Source organism: Ctenopharyngodon idella, chromosome 12 (assembly GCF_019924925.1).
Source record: "Ctenopharyngodon idella isolate HZGC_01 chromosome 12, HZGC01, whole genome shotgun sequence".
Classification (NCBI taxonomy): domain Eukaryota; kingdom Metazoa; phylum Chordata; class Actinopteri; order Cypriniformes; family Xenocyprididae; genus Ctenopharyngodon; species Ctenopharyngodon idella.
This window is the reverse complement of record NC_067231.1, coordinates 595,998-612,688: the sequence shown is the minus strand read 5'-3', so window position 1 is coordinate 612,688 and position 16,691 is coordinate 595,998. Positions and strand designations below refer to the sequence as shown.

At 37.4% G+C, this 16,691-nt stretch overlaps 1 protein-coding gene across 1 annotated transcript in view; it reads right to left on the bottom strand.

Annotated features, from left to right (window-relative positions):
* Window positions 1-16,691, bottom strand: part of spag9b (sperm associated antigen 9b) — a 54,600-nt gene that overhangs the window by 16,192 nt on the left and 21,717 nt on the right. The window contains exons 5-10 of the mRNA XM_051914296.1: window positions 10,228-10,378; window positions 4,597-4,659; window positions 2,876-3,071; window positions 1,313-1,412; window positions 1,078-1,199; window positions 1-58 (exon numbers count right to left, since the gene is read on the bottom strand). Coding sequence (XP_051770256.1) covers window positions 1-58; window positions 1,078-1,199; window positions 1,313-1,412; window positions 2,876-3,071; window positions 4,597-4,659; window positions 10,228-10,378 — 690 coding nt within the window. The remainder of the gene's footprint in view (window positions 59-1,077; window positions 1,200-1,312; window positions 1,413-2,875; window positions 3,072-4,596; window positions 4,660-10,227; window positions 10,379-16,691) is intronic.

Sequence of the window (16,691 nt, the reverse complement as noted above, 5' to 3'; positions counted from 1 at the left end):
TTCGTCTCCAGAAGCTGAGTGTTCTCATGGATCAGATGTTCCACTTCACGACCCATACCTACATGACGACAACATAAAACACATCTCATTTTACACAAATATACATATGATAATCAAGAACAGATCTCTGAAAATCTCTGCTGATTTGACCATTTCTGAGACAGAACACTTTACCAGAGAATACAAATGATCAGGAAATCATGCTTACCAAAGAAATTAAGGTCTAAGATTGGCATGCAAACCAAAGAACGAAACAAAATAAAGGATCAGTGAATGACCAAAACAAAATCAAGTGAACTACAAATTAAAAATAGTTCCAACACTGTATTCTAACCAGGAGCAACACGCAACAACTGAGTTAAAAATCACGAGTATCAGATATGATCATCATCCTTTAAAGGAAGGTTTATTTGTTCATCTCTCAATCATCATTGTATTGCATTATATGTTTGAAAACTAGAGCTTTGAATATAAAAATGAGCATCTCACTAAGACATTATTGGCAGATATTGATATTTATATGCATTTTATGTCAGTATCTGCTGTACTCTTATAAAGATCTCACTTATTTACATTCATATAAATATCAGCATCTGCAGCATATTTTTGCTCAGTTTGGGCCTCTGAAGACTTTGAGACTATATATCACACTATATGAGCCATAAAAGCCTGATGTATGAAATATGATCCTCAACAATAAACACGTAATATTTTGTCTAAAGCTTCAGTAATGTGTGGACAGACAAGATACTTGTTGCTGGAAAGTTGTGGCATTGCTCCTGGTGATGATATGGTGTGTAAAAAAGAGAGGACGAAATAAAAAACAGTGTAAACATACACACCAGAGTACTCGTCTGGGGGAAAGAAATGAAGAGCCACAAACATGGAGGAAAAACAACATGATTAGATGAGCTGCGAATGTTAGTGAGGAACGATGGGTTTACATTAGAAGATGAAGTAAAGTCACTGATGTCTCTATTACTAGAGGAGAATAACACAAGGGAAAAAGATACAGGAACAACAGACACACATTCAAAAACAGTCATGAATCAAGGAACTGAGTGACTGAAAACTTACCCAGCAGATCAGCACCTTCATCCACGTCTCCTATGAGGTCATTCCCTGCAGACGAGAGCTCCTCAAAGAGAGAGTCAGTGTTGCGGTCGAACGCCATGTTCTCTATGCCTTTAGTGGGAGTGCTGGAGATGATGAACAGACACAAGACAGATGAAATCCAGGGAAAAGTGTGTTTGGAATGAGAGTCCCCTGCGGCTCGTGTGATAAGCGAATGATTGAATCAGCATTGACGTACCTGGTGCCTTTGCATCCACTCAGGTCCATGTCCAGTTCTGGTGTGGACTCGATGATCGCCTGGACCTCCGATCGCTCGGGATTCTCACTCTGATCGGCTCCTGAGCACAAAAACATCAGTTAAAGTTCATTATGCACACGAGACAACTGCTGCACATTTCACTTCACACTAGAGCTTTTGGTGCAGTTTCAAGAAAATGAGGTTTGTTTAAAAAAGGGGAGCTGGCGTTCAATTTACATGATCCACAGTGCCATTTATGGGAGTATAAATGGTAAAACAGAAATTAAAAACCTGGAATTGAGCTGCAATAGTTTGTGCAAATTGTGCTTTTAATGAAATTAAAGTGCAGCAAACACTGGTCATTAATTGCAACAGTTCTGTGGCCTCACGATGGCAGCAAAACGCTTCCAGAGGCACTGATGATGATGATGAAATCATATGCAAACAGTTTTATAGGGTAGTTTAAAACTTTTTAAGACCTGCACATATACACTTTAGACTGTATGTAACAAACCCATCCAATCTCAAAATAAATCATGCATCTCTGATTCTTTTACTTCATTAAACAGGCTGTGACATTCAACTGCAAAACAGGGTAAGTGCAAGTTTAAAGGGTTAGTTCACCCAAAAATTTAAATTTCTGTCATTAATTCCTCTCCCTCATGTCGTTCCACACCCGTAAGACCTTCGTTCATCTTCAGAACACAAATTAAGATATTTTTGATGAAATCCGAGAGGTATATGACTCGTCCATAGACAGCAATATAATCAACACTTTCAAGGTCCAGAAAGACATCGTTAAAACAGTCATGTGACTGCAGTGGTTCAACCTTAATGTTATGAAGAGACGAGAATACTTTTTGTGTGCAAAAACAAAACAAAAATAACAACTTTATTCAACAATCTCTCTCTTGTGTCATTCTCATACGATGTTTACGTCCAGCGCTTCCAGGTTCTACGTCAGAACGACTTATTATTGGCCGGCTCCTGCGTCAGTGTCATGCTGATCACGTGATCAGCTTTGGCCAATACTGAGCTGGCGTTCAGACGTAGAACCTGGAAGCGCTGGATGTAAACAACGTATGAGAATGACACAAGACAGAGATTGTTGAATAAAGTTTTTTTTTTTTTTTTTTTGTGCACAAAAAGTATTCTCATCTCTTCATAACATTAAGGTTGAACCACTGCAGTCACATGACTGTTTTAACGATGTCTTTAGTACCTTTCTGGACCTTGAAAGTGTTGATTATATTGCTGTCTATGGACGAGTCATAAACCTCTCAGATTTCATCAAAAATATCTTAATTTGTGTTCTGAAGGTCTTACGGGTGTGGAACGACATGAGGGAGAGTAATTAATGACAGAAATTTCATTTTTGGATGAACTAACCCTTTATTGTTAATTCATCCAAAAATAGCAGACGTGATGTATGCGCTCGCACTAAAACGCACAGCTTTTTTATTGAGCTGGAAACTCTATATATAGGCAAGAAATTGTGCGCACATGAAAACATTCATATAGTTGGTCAAAAGATCAGATCTTGAGTGTAAGCCCAGGAGTCACCTGTAGATGGCGTCTCTGCTGTCACACCCTTCTGTACGCCGATGTTCTTCCTGCTGTCTGGTTTAGCGCTGCTGGAGTCCAGGTTCTTGTCCAAACCCTCGGCCTCCTCCACCGACGCCATGACCACATCTGATGCCGCCGCAGACACGGGTGTGCCGGATTTGGACTGTCCCCTACCAGCGTCGGACAGTTCATCCTGAAAACAAACCCAATGAAGCATTACCAGCGGCATCAGCCAGAAACTTTGCACTGAGTCATATTAAGTATTTATAAATAAATAATCATCAACTACACATATGTGCTAAATGAGACTGTTTACATTAATCATGAAGATTAACACAATGATTCAAGTCCAGAATGACATCAACACGAGTCTGAAAACAGACATGCTGCATGCAGATTCATTTAGAAAGATTATATTATATTATAAAACAATTTAAAAAATATAAAATAAAATACAATCAAAGTCATATTATTTATACAATATATAAAGTAGCATTTATCTATACACACAATATACTGATTTAATGTTATTTTATGTATACACTAATTATATATATTTTACTATATGACTATTTTATATATATAGTTTGGAGTCAGTAAGATTAAGATTTTTTTAATAAATTAATATTTATATTCAGCAAGGATGCATTAAATTGATCAAAAGTGGCAGTAAACACATTTATAAATATTTCTACTTATAAAGTTTTTGAACTTTCTATTTATCAAAGAATCCTGAAAAATAAAACGTATGATGGTTTCCACAAAAATATGACTGTTTTCAACACTGATAATAATCATAAATGTTTCTTAAGCATCAGATCATCATATCAGAATGATTTCTGAAGGATCATGTGACACTGAAGACTGGAGTAATGATGCTGAAAATGCAGCTTTGATCACAGGAATAAATTACACTTTACTATATATTCACATAGAAAACAGCTGATTTAAATTATAATAATATTTCACAATTTTTACTGTATTTTTGATCAAATAAACGCAGCTTTGATTAGCAGAAGAGACTCTTATCCATCACAAATGTTTAATCGGTAATTATCTACTGATGATCAGAGGGAAAACAAAAAAACATTTTAGTATATTCAATTAAGCTAACAACATAAATAATGACTGAAAGTAAAATGGAGAAAATGTTAAGAAAAAACAGTGACATACAAAAAACAAAAAAAAAAAAACATGATTTAGTGCTATAATAAATAAATAAATAAAATACAAAATTAAAGAAATATTCCAGGTTATTGTTCACCAGAATTCAATGTTTATTTATTTATTTATTTTTAATACAATGAATAGAGACTGAAGCTTTAAAAAAAGATATTTTTAGCTTCAAAAATAATACAAAAGCACCATAGTTTCTTAATAATTCTAGAAGTTAGATGTTGAAAATAACCAGGAATATTCCTTTGACTACATTGAAAACTGCAAGCGATAACATCAACCACAGATGCTGAATGCAACCAAACCTGAAACATCTCCAGGGGTATTGTCATGTGTGAGTGGTTCCCACATGAGTTGAGCTGCATGTTGTTTTTATGTTAGTAGATGGTTGCAGGCAGCAGTTTGTGGACTATGAATGCAAAGAAACTTCACTATCGACACAAAAACAGTGGGGATGTGGAGACAAGCCAAACACAGCACACTACACACTACGCTGCACTGCGGCTGCACGGAGACTGCGGCAGGACTATCGGACGGGCTACCTTACTGGAGTCGGTCCAACGGGTTTCCAAATTCTCCTGTGAACTCTTACCATCCGCCTCCAGCTGCCCAGAGAGAAACGTACAGTAAAAACATCAATGGCGGCACTGCCCATTTATTCTGTTTAGAATGATGGGAACTGCAGTGCCATTATATAAAGACAAAACGCATCAGGAGCCAGCTTGTCAAATCCAGATTAAGATGTAACTGCAGTAAAGTGAAATGTAGGCCAGGATTACACATAATCTGTCTCTCATGGTCGACTGAAGCATGACAGACAGTTTATTAAGGAAATTTGTACTTTGTGTTTTTTTATGGTGCACTTTTTATTGAAGCGAGCTTTAAAATTTGAACCCATTTTAATTTACGTAATGTGATGCATTTCTGAATTTAAAAAAAGTAAGTTGTTTCTGAGGCAAAGATCTGTTATTACATTTTCTGAAAGATTACGAAGACGTTTTCTTCCTTACAATAACAAAACAACGAGCCATGCACAACAAGAGCAGATCTTGTGAAGAGAACATTTTATTTCATGTTGACTTTAAAGACCATATTTCAAAAAATTTTTGATGCCTTAATATCAACTCATTGTAAAGTGCGCATGTGGAGACATTTCTGCAAAACGATTATGTTGCTTCTTGAACATTTTGCGACACTTTCAAAGTGAAATGTCCAGTGAGTGGCACTAAAAGCATGTTCAGTTCATGATTCGAAACAGATGAAGATGAATCTGGCAACGTTTTATAATGTTGGTTGTTGTGAAATGCTGTATCAGGTGAGCTGCAGAGCAAGTTTACTACATCAGAAAAGACCCAGATATGGAGCTGATTATGTGATGCAAACATCAAAATGTGTTAGTTTATAAACCATGCACTATGGGAAAAGTGTTTTGAGCTCATAATATAGTGTTTAAGAAACGGCATGAAAACAAGTCTTTATAAATCAATAATCTGCCCCTGTAATCATAATCTGTGTGAAAAGTAATAAAAGTTGTTGGTGTTTTACTGCCTCTAGTGTTCATTTCAGATGAAAACTGCAGTGAATTGTATGTTTAGGTATGTTTTTAGGGCCCTATGAAATCCGTTTTATTTTTCCCCAAATTCCGTTGTTTTCCATTTTAATTTTTCTGGATTTCGTTTTTTTTTTTTTTTGACTCCATTTTAATGGTTAAATTAAATTTTAGTAATCAAAAAGCATGTCTCATTAATTGAAATCATAAAACTTATATAATTTAACAACAATTTATTAAAAGTTTAACAAAAAAAAAAAAAAAAAAAAAAAAAAAAATATATATATATATATATATATATATTTTTTTTTTTTTTTTTTTTTTTTTTTACCAAATTCTGTGTTTTCTGTTTTAAGTTTCCTGGATTCCATTTTAATGGTTTAATTACACTTTAATCAAAAAGTATATTTAATTCATTGAAATCAATTTTACTTCATTTCTATGAAATGTTTTGTTTTTACAGAAATTCTGCGTTGTGTATTTTAATTTTTCTGGCAATCAAATGAAGGCATAAAACATTAATTTAATTTATCTTTTAATCATTTGACATTAATCAAACTTTTTTTGTCAAAGTGCTGCACAACAGAGCTTTACTGTTAAAATTAAAACACGGAAGAAAAATTGTGATTATTCCTTAAAAAAATTAAAGTTTAATAATAATTTATTATTATTATTATTATTATTATTATTATTGTTGTTGTTATTAGTGTTAGTATTATTATTAAACTGAGACGTAGCTCAATTTAATTCTACTGTACAACAGTAATATATTTCTGTCACAATCTCCTTAAGTTAAACCGAACTTTTATTTTGACGGGTTGCCATGAAGACCTTTGAGTGTCTGTGTGTTTATGATATGACGATTTCTCAAATTAAATGGTAAAATTCCCATGAATTGACCCTCAACTGGTTCTGTTAGTTTGTCTACACAGGAACAATGCATGCAGTGAGTCCGTTGCCCTCCAGCTCTTCTGATAATGAGATGTTTTATTAATGTGACTTCTCAAACAGCTCTACACCTGGTGACAGCGCTCTATAAAAAGAACCAAAGCTCTCATTAAAATCAGTCGGTTATGGAAGACCAACTAATCCACAGCGAGCGGCAGGAACTGATAATAGGTTTTACAGAAGCACAGACTTCAAAGCGCTCTTTTCCTCACTGACATATGCGCACAAGCTCAAGCGCGCACAAACAAAACCCTGTTTGCGAGATGCTCCCAGACTCTCTCGGGTTTCCATGGCAGCATGTGCCCACTTTTTCTCAGTGTGGCGGTTCAGAGCCGTTTAACCTGAGGAGAGGCTGACAGCAAGTCATGGCCTAGTTTCTCATCTCTCTCAGAAGCAGAGACTCTGGAGGATGATATGGAGAGAAATGCAGAGTCATGGAGCGCACAAAGGCCGGTCTGTATCCCTCCACAGTGGGAGTCTGATGGAGCCTTTGTGCTTCTGACACTCGGATGACTCAACAGTGGCCTTGAAGGGGTCTTATAATGAGAAATCAAATATTCATTGAACTTCTGAAATAAGAGAGCCTGATGCATACCTGCTGTGACTTTCAAAAGTTTTCACAGTTTAAATACAAAAACTACTTTCTACTTTCACAACTTTCTGATATCAGACTAATGAAAGCATCAACATGTTCAGATCAGTCATGATGAGGTCACAGGGATGAAGCAGAACAGATAATATTATTCCTAAAACTCAGAAGAAAGAGATAATCTGCCAAACGCTGGGCTGTATCTGTCTGTGTGTAGCACCTACAGCTCTGCACAATCTTACAAATGAATTGGTGGCTAATGTACGTTTTAACAAAAACAATGCTGTTCGCACACTGAATGAAGATTTAGACTGGGTACATGGCAAAAAATACACTTAAAAATAAAAATAAAAAATGTTTGCCAGAACCTGGTTTTTAGTTAATTACTCTCCCTCATGTCGTTCCACACCTGTAAGACCTTCGTTCATCTTCAGAACACAAATTAAGATATTTTTGATGAAATCCGAGAGGTATATGACTCGTCCATAGACAGCAATATAATCAACACATTCAAGGTCCAGAAAGGTACTAAAGACATCATTAAAACAGTCATGTGACTGCAGTGGTTCAACCTTAATGTTATGAAGAGACGAGAATACTTTTTGTGCGCAAAAACAAAACAAAAATAATGATTTTATTCAACAATCTCTTCTCTTCTGTGTCATTCTCATACGTTGTTTACGTCCAGCGCTTCCAGGTTCTACGTCAGAACTAATTATTGGCCGGCTCCTGCGTCAGCATCACACGCATGCGTCGTGCTGATCACGTGATCAGCTTTGGCCAATACTGAGCCGGCATTTGGACGTAAACATGGAAGCTTCACTGTGTTACTGCGTCACCTGCGTAAGATAATGACAGGGAAGAGAAGACAAAAAGTATTCTCGTCTCTTCATAACATTAAGGTTGAACCACTGCAGTCACATGACTGTTTTAACGATGTCTTTAGTACCTTTCTGGACCTTGAAAGTGTTGATTATATTGAGTCATATACCTCTCGGATTTCATCAAAAATATCTTAATTTGTGTTCTGAAGATGAACGAAGGTCTTACGGGTGTGGAACGACATGAGGAGAGTAATTAATGACAGAATTTTCATTTTTGGGTGAACTAACTCTTTAACTAAAACCAGGAAATGAATTCGTAAAATGTGGCCATAAATTAAGTTGTGCTTGCTACGCTCACATTTAAATACCATATTTCAAATCAGCAACAAAATCTGATATGAACTGTCTCATAAATGTTGTTTCTTACGCTCAAATAATGTTAAAAAGGCTTATATTTCAGGCTGGAAAAGCCGATGCGCATGTACAGATTTAAGCGTGCGTCTCAAGACACTGATGCTATGCTCGAATATGCCAACTTACATACTGTATAGTAGGTGAAAAACAGTATGTGAGCAGAATAGTATGTTCGAATTCATAGTATTCATAAAAGAGTAGGTGAAAAGTCCCGGGATGACCTGGCGAGATTCTGAAGTGTGCATATGATGGACACTTTACTATCGCATGAGGCCACGGGAGAGGATTTGTGAATGGAGGGGACGCCGTAGGTGACAACATGACGAATGTAGTACGTCTGAATTTCATTCATACTACACATATCTATATTTAATCTACATAGAACATACTTTAAGGGTTCTGGAACCAAATGTAGTACTTACTCTATAGAATGCGATTTTGGACGCAGCATGACTGCTAACGGAAGTGACGCGATGACTTTACCAATTGGTGATTGGCTCTTATTTAGAGGGTGGGACTTATTCCAGCACTGCGCATTGCACTTTTATACCTAGGTGTACCTAAAGTCTGTGGCTCTGTTCTGTGGCTGACAGCTGAAATATGATCTGCATCCTTCAAAAACTCCTGCATCAGGCCTAGATTGAGACGGGCTTCAAGGTCAGTCTATTCTAGGACGTGAGAGACTGACAATGCCATCGTTGCTGACAAAATCAATGCGAATCAGGGGGAGTGGATTCAGATCAGGCAAGTTTAGTGGTCGATCAAAATGGGTTTTCCCAATGGCAGATTACTTGGGACATTTGTTCCTCAAAATGGTGAAAATTTGGGTATATCCTTATACAAAGTCTTGATGTTGTTTTTGTGCTCTACTAGATTGAATGTTGATTATTCTCCTCATATTCTCCATTGTTCAGCTCCTCTCTTCCCAGTCTGTCAGTAACGCTCCGTTTAGTTCCTGTTTCTATGAAGCCCCTCCTTCTGAAAAGCACAATGTGCTCTGATTGATCGGCTGGAGCAGTGTGTTGTGATTGGTGTTTGGGAAATGTCCCGCCCCTTACCATAACGCCAGTTTCAACACACTACTAACTAACTCAACCAGGCCCCGCCCCTTTATTCTGCGTATGAATTATTTAAATGAGGAATATTGTGAAGAAAACTCAAGATGGAGGCGTTTCAGGGAGTTCAGAAACAGAGAATAACTCCCGCTGGAGGGACTTTGGGAAGAAACAGCGACATTAAACACTAAAGAAAGATGAACATGTAAAAATGCACAATAGGTCCTCTTTAAAGAAATGGCAATTAACAAATAGAATTAAATGTGAAATTTTGAAGTAGTAAGACTAAAACAGAATTCCAATAATCTTATTTTTTAGTGCACATGAGTTGAGTGGTTTGTTTGTCTTGAGTTTAGAGGGTTGAGAACACAAACACGGCAGAAAGAGGTTGACGGCAAATGATTACTTCATTAACATGAATATGTATGAAGGGGCCTAGTGTCGTGGATCTCTGTAGGACATGGAAGGTTCCAGAGCAAGGAAAAACAGGGAATTTTGTAATGCTGAGAACTGCCCCAGGATCAGCCCTGGCCTGTTTGTCTGGCTCTTGGCCCTGTCAGGGCTCTGTTTAAGCATGCAGGGCACATCAGGCCCTCAGAATGAGCTTCCTTCCCGCTGGCAGTGTTCGCTCAGGCTTCTTTAACATATGTTCCTTTCAGAGGGAGAAGCTCTCTCAATACAAACGAACTGTGTCGTCATCGCATTTACTCCCCCAAACCCGTGTTCACTTTCTGGGAAGCGGATAACAACAGAACAGAACAGTGAGGATGACATGATCAATCTGCGTTTCTCACCTTGAGGCTGGTGTTGGAGCGAGGGTGGCTGAGATTGTTATATCTCCATGTGTCCGTCCCTGAAGTCTCCACAGCTTCCCTATGCAGGTCAGGGGTCATCGCATCGCTTCCCGGCAATGAAAAAATACCCAGAGAGACGGGGCGCTCCTTCCTGAGTACACACATAAAACATACAATTAGAAACTTGAGCAAGAAACATAATAGATTACACAAGTCCTGTATTCAGATTCATCCAGATTTTTCACACCAATTTCATATCAAGTATTGGGAAACAAGCAAGTATTGGTGGTGCTTTATGGGGAAAACTTTCGGCATCACAGCTTTCCCAGTATTTCATAAGGAGTTTGGAGTGGTTTCTAAAAGTCATTTAACTATTAGTGCAGTTAAATCGATACTATTACTGAATATTAATTGTCTTTATGATCTTCTGATCCTCAATGCATATCTATGGGATGTTTTTGCCTGCCAAGTGCAAGAAGCATGAGCTTTTGTGAGGCCGCCACTAACACCAGAGCTCCTCTAGGAGAGACATTTCTTTTGTCTTCTCCGATTGTCTCTCCCCTGTTGTCGGGTTGCTATAGAGCTGCATTCAGAGCGCTGAAACGGCACATTCTGTAGGGAGTGGCGCGGATCTGCTCACATGGGCAGGATTCACTCTATTCAGCTCAAACAGTGCAGTAAAGAAAAGGTAAAGTACAGATGAGGAAGTGTGAATTCACAATTCCCTCAAAAAGTTGTGATTACAAAGTCCAGTGCACCTCAGGAGCGAGGTCTCCATCTAAAGTTGCGAATTTAGCATGTGCATAAGTTTTATACACCTATGGCAAATAAAGCGTTTCCATCCCATGTGTTCATGAGAACAAAATCAGCAATTCATGGGAAATTGGTGCAAAAATATCCGTAGCTGCTGCAATCGGGGAAGCCACTGTGGCACTTTTTCCTCCATCATTAATAACTGATGATGAACGCTGTCATGTGATCTTGCATTCGGATGCTGGTGTTTGGGAACGCAATCATGTGAGACGCTTCTGGAGGGAATTAAACCAAATCATTCTGATGACAGACTTTGACTCAGGCCTTTCAGAACCACCAAACCAACATTTGAGATGCTGCGATGCAATTGGTCCGCTGGTTAGTCCAGTTATCCAGTTATTTTGATTAAAGATTACGAAGGCTTTTTCTGTGTGAAGTAACTTGCATAAATGAATTGTTCACCACAACACTAGTAATGTGCACTAACAAAGTAAATAGGGTCAATTTTGATTCCATGCTGACATTACGTAAAGGGTTATGAGTAAATGGTAAACCGAAGCAGTACTGTGATGGATCTCTATCTGACGTGAACATCAATACCCGTGCTGTAATCACACACGTCACAGGACAGCAGTGTCAATCACACCGCTGGTCAGTAAAGGTCGTGATTTGTGGAACTTCAGGTCCAAAGTTCAATTAATCAAAAGCTCAGTTACAGCACAGGAAGTTTCTGTTTCAAATCATTTATAAAAGCAGAATGACCAATAAAAATAGTTCAAATGCTACTAATATAATGTTTGCATTGTAACAATAGATAAATTCAGCTAAATTATACAAGAAACTAGATGAAAAATATTAATTTTTGATCCGTTCAGAAGTAAGCACAGTTTCCCTTTAAGCACATTTTGAAGATTTTTTAAAATGTTTTTGAAAGATTAAAATACAAAGTCTGCATGAGAAAAAAACAGCATTTATTCGAAATAGAAATCTTTTGATCAATTTAATGCATCCTTGCTCAATAAAAGTATTAATTTCTTACTGATCCCAAACTTCTGAGTATTTTTACTAGTATAGTCTTCATCATTATGCAAACAATAACATTTGAGAGCAGTCGCACCGGTGCTACTAACAGATCTACAGTAGGTGGCGCTGGGCGGGGGGTGCGTTTAATTATATTACTATTGTTTTGCATTAATAAGTGCAGTTACTAATAATATTACAAGTTTATTAATTGGAAATGTGACAGTAAAGCACTGAGCTTGAATCACGATGTAGATCAAATTAACTTTTGACAACAGTATCATGCAAAAAGCAAATTTTATAGCGAAAAATGTAAATATTCTACTCTTATTAAACGTGCCATACTGAATGACAGCTTCAGAAATACAAAATGAGCGCTCTTTACTTGCTTTCAGTGTAATCCAGTCACAATTTGAAGAAAAGTTTTTGTTTTTCATGAGACTTTTTCCTACTTTTCCCCATATTTTAGGGAATGGAAATGGCTAATAAGCCAATAAGTGCTCCTCTGACACCATCTACCGGTTATACTGGTAATTTCATGTCTTTTTAAATAAAAGTTTGTTTGCCACAAAGTTTTACAAATCATCAAATTAAAAATAACATTAAAACTGGATCATATTTAGAGATTTGAAGTGCTGAAAAAAAGTGAAGCACTTCAAAAAGTCATTGAATTTCACTCTCAAAAGTTTGGGAGAGCCTTATATAACTTGCTCATTCATGGCACAATATTTCTCCTGGTTTCCACATCAGCGCTCTTTGATCCGATACCTGTAGTTTATAACAGAATACTTCACCGAATTTAAATGCTTCCCACTAGATCTCACTGCATTATTAATTCTGCGGCGAATCAAAGGCTTTCTCATTGGATGTCCCAGCGCTCTGTAGTATCACTGTCATGTGATCTAGATCGAGAACCTTCATTGCGCCGTTTATTATTGTCCGAGCAGATAAACGGTCCATGCTTCGCAGCTCAAATGAGTAGCGCGGTTTCGATCCGCTTTCGTTTCATTTGCCGTTTGATGTTTCTCTTATGCATTATGTCCAACAGAAACGGCAGCGCTCATCAGTTGGGCAACCTAGCGCGACCTCTAACAAAATTTACTCGCGCCGGCAGGAAAAAGTTCACAAAATGCGACCATCTGCTCGCAGTCTGGAGCCCTGATAATATGCATTGAAATATCAGCTTTGGGTGAACAGCTCCGGTTCAGACAACTTTACGATTACAATCATCTGAACACATGACACTAAAACCGTGAAAGTTTAACATCTTGGAATAAATGAACAGAACAATACCAGGTGATCATCTGCAGCTCTACTGCAAGTATGAACACAAAACTGAAGACTGAACAACCTGAAGCCGTAGAGAATGAACAAAAAGCCTGTTAGAAACAGAAGAGCACCAGAATGCTGCACTGGGATCCAGAGCAAATGTTGACAAGAGAAATCAACTCTCAGCTGTGCCGGTTCCTGCCGCAGCACTGCTTACTACACTCTCTAGAGGAAACAGACACATGACGAACAACGAGCAATGCGTGATAGTGAAGAAACGGAGTAAAATCAGTAGCGTACAGACGTATCGACAGAAACAGAGGCTTAACATGAAGAGAACATGAAGAGAGATTTCAAACCGGCGTCCGTGGAAAAGTTTAGAAAAAAAAAAAATGAATAAATTTGATTAAAGTAAATAAATAAATAATACATAAAACGGTACAGTACTATACCGAGTAGAAAAATGTAATGCGTAGCATAACAGAAACTAAACATTTTATAATGTTGTTTTTTTCACTGTATAAACAAATAGCTGCATTTTGAATTTTAGAATGTGGATGATCATATTTGAGGCATCTAAAAAACTGAAAACTAGCCTGTGAAAAAGAAAAACTAGGCTAACATCCTCCAAAACAAACACGCTCTGGCTGCGTACCTGCTGATCCGGGGCAGGGAGTGTGTGATGGCGGGCAGGCCGTTGGAGACAGAGTAATGCACCAGCAGAAGAACGGAGAGAGAGACGAGCACGGCGGAGTTGATGACCACCGCTCCCCCCACGAAGCCAAAGACAAACAGCAGCATGCATCCCGGACTCATGGCTGCCACCACGCGCTATGGGCCGCCCGCCGCCCCCCGATACGCCAAAACAATCCCATCAACGCCGGCACAGCGCGAGAATCTGTCTGTGTGTGTGTGAGCTCTGCAGCCTCTCACTGCTGTGACATCATCCACACACACACACACACACACACACACGAGCGGCTTTGCAGCAGCTGTCTTTCCTGGCGTGTTGTTTTCCCTCTTTTCTATCTCCTGCGCTGCTGCTTAATGAAGCACTCTGTCACTTACGCGCTAATTCTGTATGCATTTTCCGGTTTCCATCACACAGCTGATTGGTTGTGGGAATTGATGCGTATATGCAGATCATGGAGAACAACAAGAAGGATTATTATAGTTAACTACAACCATTAAAATAACAAAACATTTTCAATACTGAAATAAAATAAACATTTTATTTTAGCCAGCCGCCAAAGCAACATTTCTCATTTTCATTCATTTTAACTTGATGTACTAAAATAAATAAAACTAAACTGAAATAAATACTAATAAAATAATAAAAACTATATTTTCATTACGTGAAATAAAATAAACTTTAGCTGAAATAAAATATAAATAATAAAAACCTTAAAACTTTATTTCAGCTAGTTACCAAAGCAACATTTCCCATTTTATAAATTTAGTTTAAAGGGTTAGTTCACCTAAAAATGAAATTTCTGTCATTTATTACTCACCCTCATGTCGTTCCACACCTGTAAGACCTTCGTTCATCTTCAGAACACAAATTAAGATATTTTTGATGAAATCAGAGAGGTATATGACTCGTCCATAGACAGCAATATAATCAACACTTTCAAGGTCCAGAAAGGTACTAAAGACATCGTTAAAACAGTCATGTGACTGCAGTGGTTCAACCTTAATGTTATGAAGAGACGAGAATACTTTTTGTGCGAAAACAAAACAAAATAACGACTTTATTCAACAATCTGGGTGATTTCAAAACACTGCTTCATGAATCTTCATGAAGCTTCAAAGCTTTACGAATCTTTTGTTTTGAATCAGTGGTTTGGAGCGTGAAAGTCACATGATTTCAGTAAACAAGGCTTCGTTACGTCATAAGTGTTTCGAAACGTTTAGAAATGTCAATGGTTCACGTGACTTTCATGCTCCGAACCACTGATTTGAAACAAAAGATTCGTAAAGCTTCGAAGCTTCATCAAACAGTGTTTTGAGATCGCCCATCACTAGAGATTGTTGAATAAAGTCGTTATTTTGTTTTGGCATTCTCGTCTCTTCATAACATTAAGGTTGAACCACTGCAGTCACATGACTGTTTTAACGATGTCTTTAGTACCTTTCTGGACCTTGAAAGGTACAATGACATTGCTGCGGTGCGATTCAGAAACCCTCGGAGTAATTAATGACAGAAATTTATTTTTGGGACCCTTTTGCAACCCTTTAACTTGATGTACTAAAATAACTAAACCTGAAATGAAAAATGAGTAAAAACTATATAGAAATTATTACTAATGAAAAACACAACAAAATTGCTAAAACTTCAACACAACTTAAAATGAAGAAGAAAAATAGAAAAACAAACTACTTTAAAATAGTAATAAACATTAAGATTTTTTTTAAATGTTTTAAAGAAAACAAGTCTCAAACATACACATAAAAATTCAGAAATATTATTCCAATGTAAAACAGCTGTTTTACTACACAGATTTGGTATATTATACTATGCCTGTCTTATAAAACCACAATTAATATCCTAACTCTCAGACAACAGAAAGCAGAATGAAACAGAGTTTTTTTACACTCCCAGAGTTTGAAAACCCCTTTCCTAGACTGAACCATGTTGCAGATGTTGTGAGAATCATGTGTCGCTTGTGAAGAACATGACTGCTGCTTTATAGATGGATTCGATCAGAGGGTCCATCTGCTGAGAGGATTATGGGATTATTTCAAAAACGTGATCATGTCAAATCAAAGGGTTTGCTATATTTTCACAAAGTTGCCTTTACATTTTAGGATCACTATTTTGAGGGATCCTTGATATTAAAATGTTTGAAAAGCCATGCAGAAATAATCCCAAGCATGTACAGACTAGAGCCGGCCATCAGAAACTACGAGAACCTTCTGTGAAATACACATCATACATGAGCTTCTGCTTCAGCTTCCATGCTGTCTGTCTATTACAGAATCTGCTTCTGTCTTCATTAACATCCACCAGACGAATCTCTTTCAATCCCTCTATCTCACACTCAGCTGAGACACACACACACACACACACACACACACACACACACACACACTGCCCTACATTAGGAGACGCTCACAGCGGTTGTGTGCATGCATGTGGGAGACTTCACACAGGTTATTTAAGTGCAGAATCAAAGCAGACTGATGGGGAACACAAATGGAAATGGCATAAATATTAAAGTGAAAGCTATTAATAACACAGCCTTGCATCTTGAAAAAAAAAATCTGCTGATCTGCAAAATAAAGCCTACTATTACCTAATTTGATGAAGCCAAGTTCAAAAATATCAATAAAAACTTTTTTTTCCCACAAAATAAGAATGATTTTTCAAATTGTATCAGTTTTAATGCACTTATTTATTTATTTATTTATTTATTCATAAT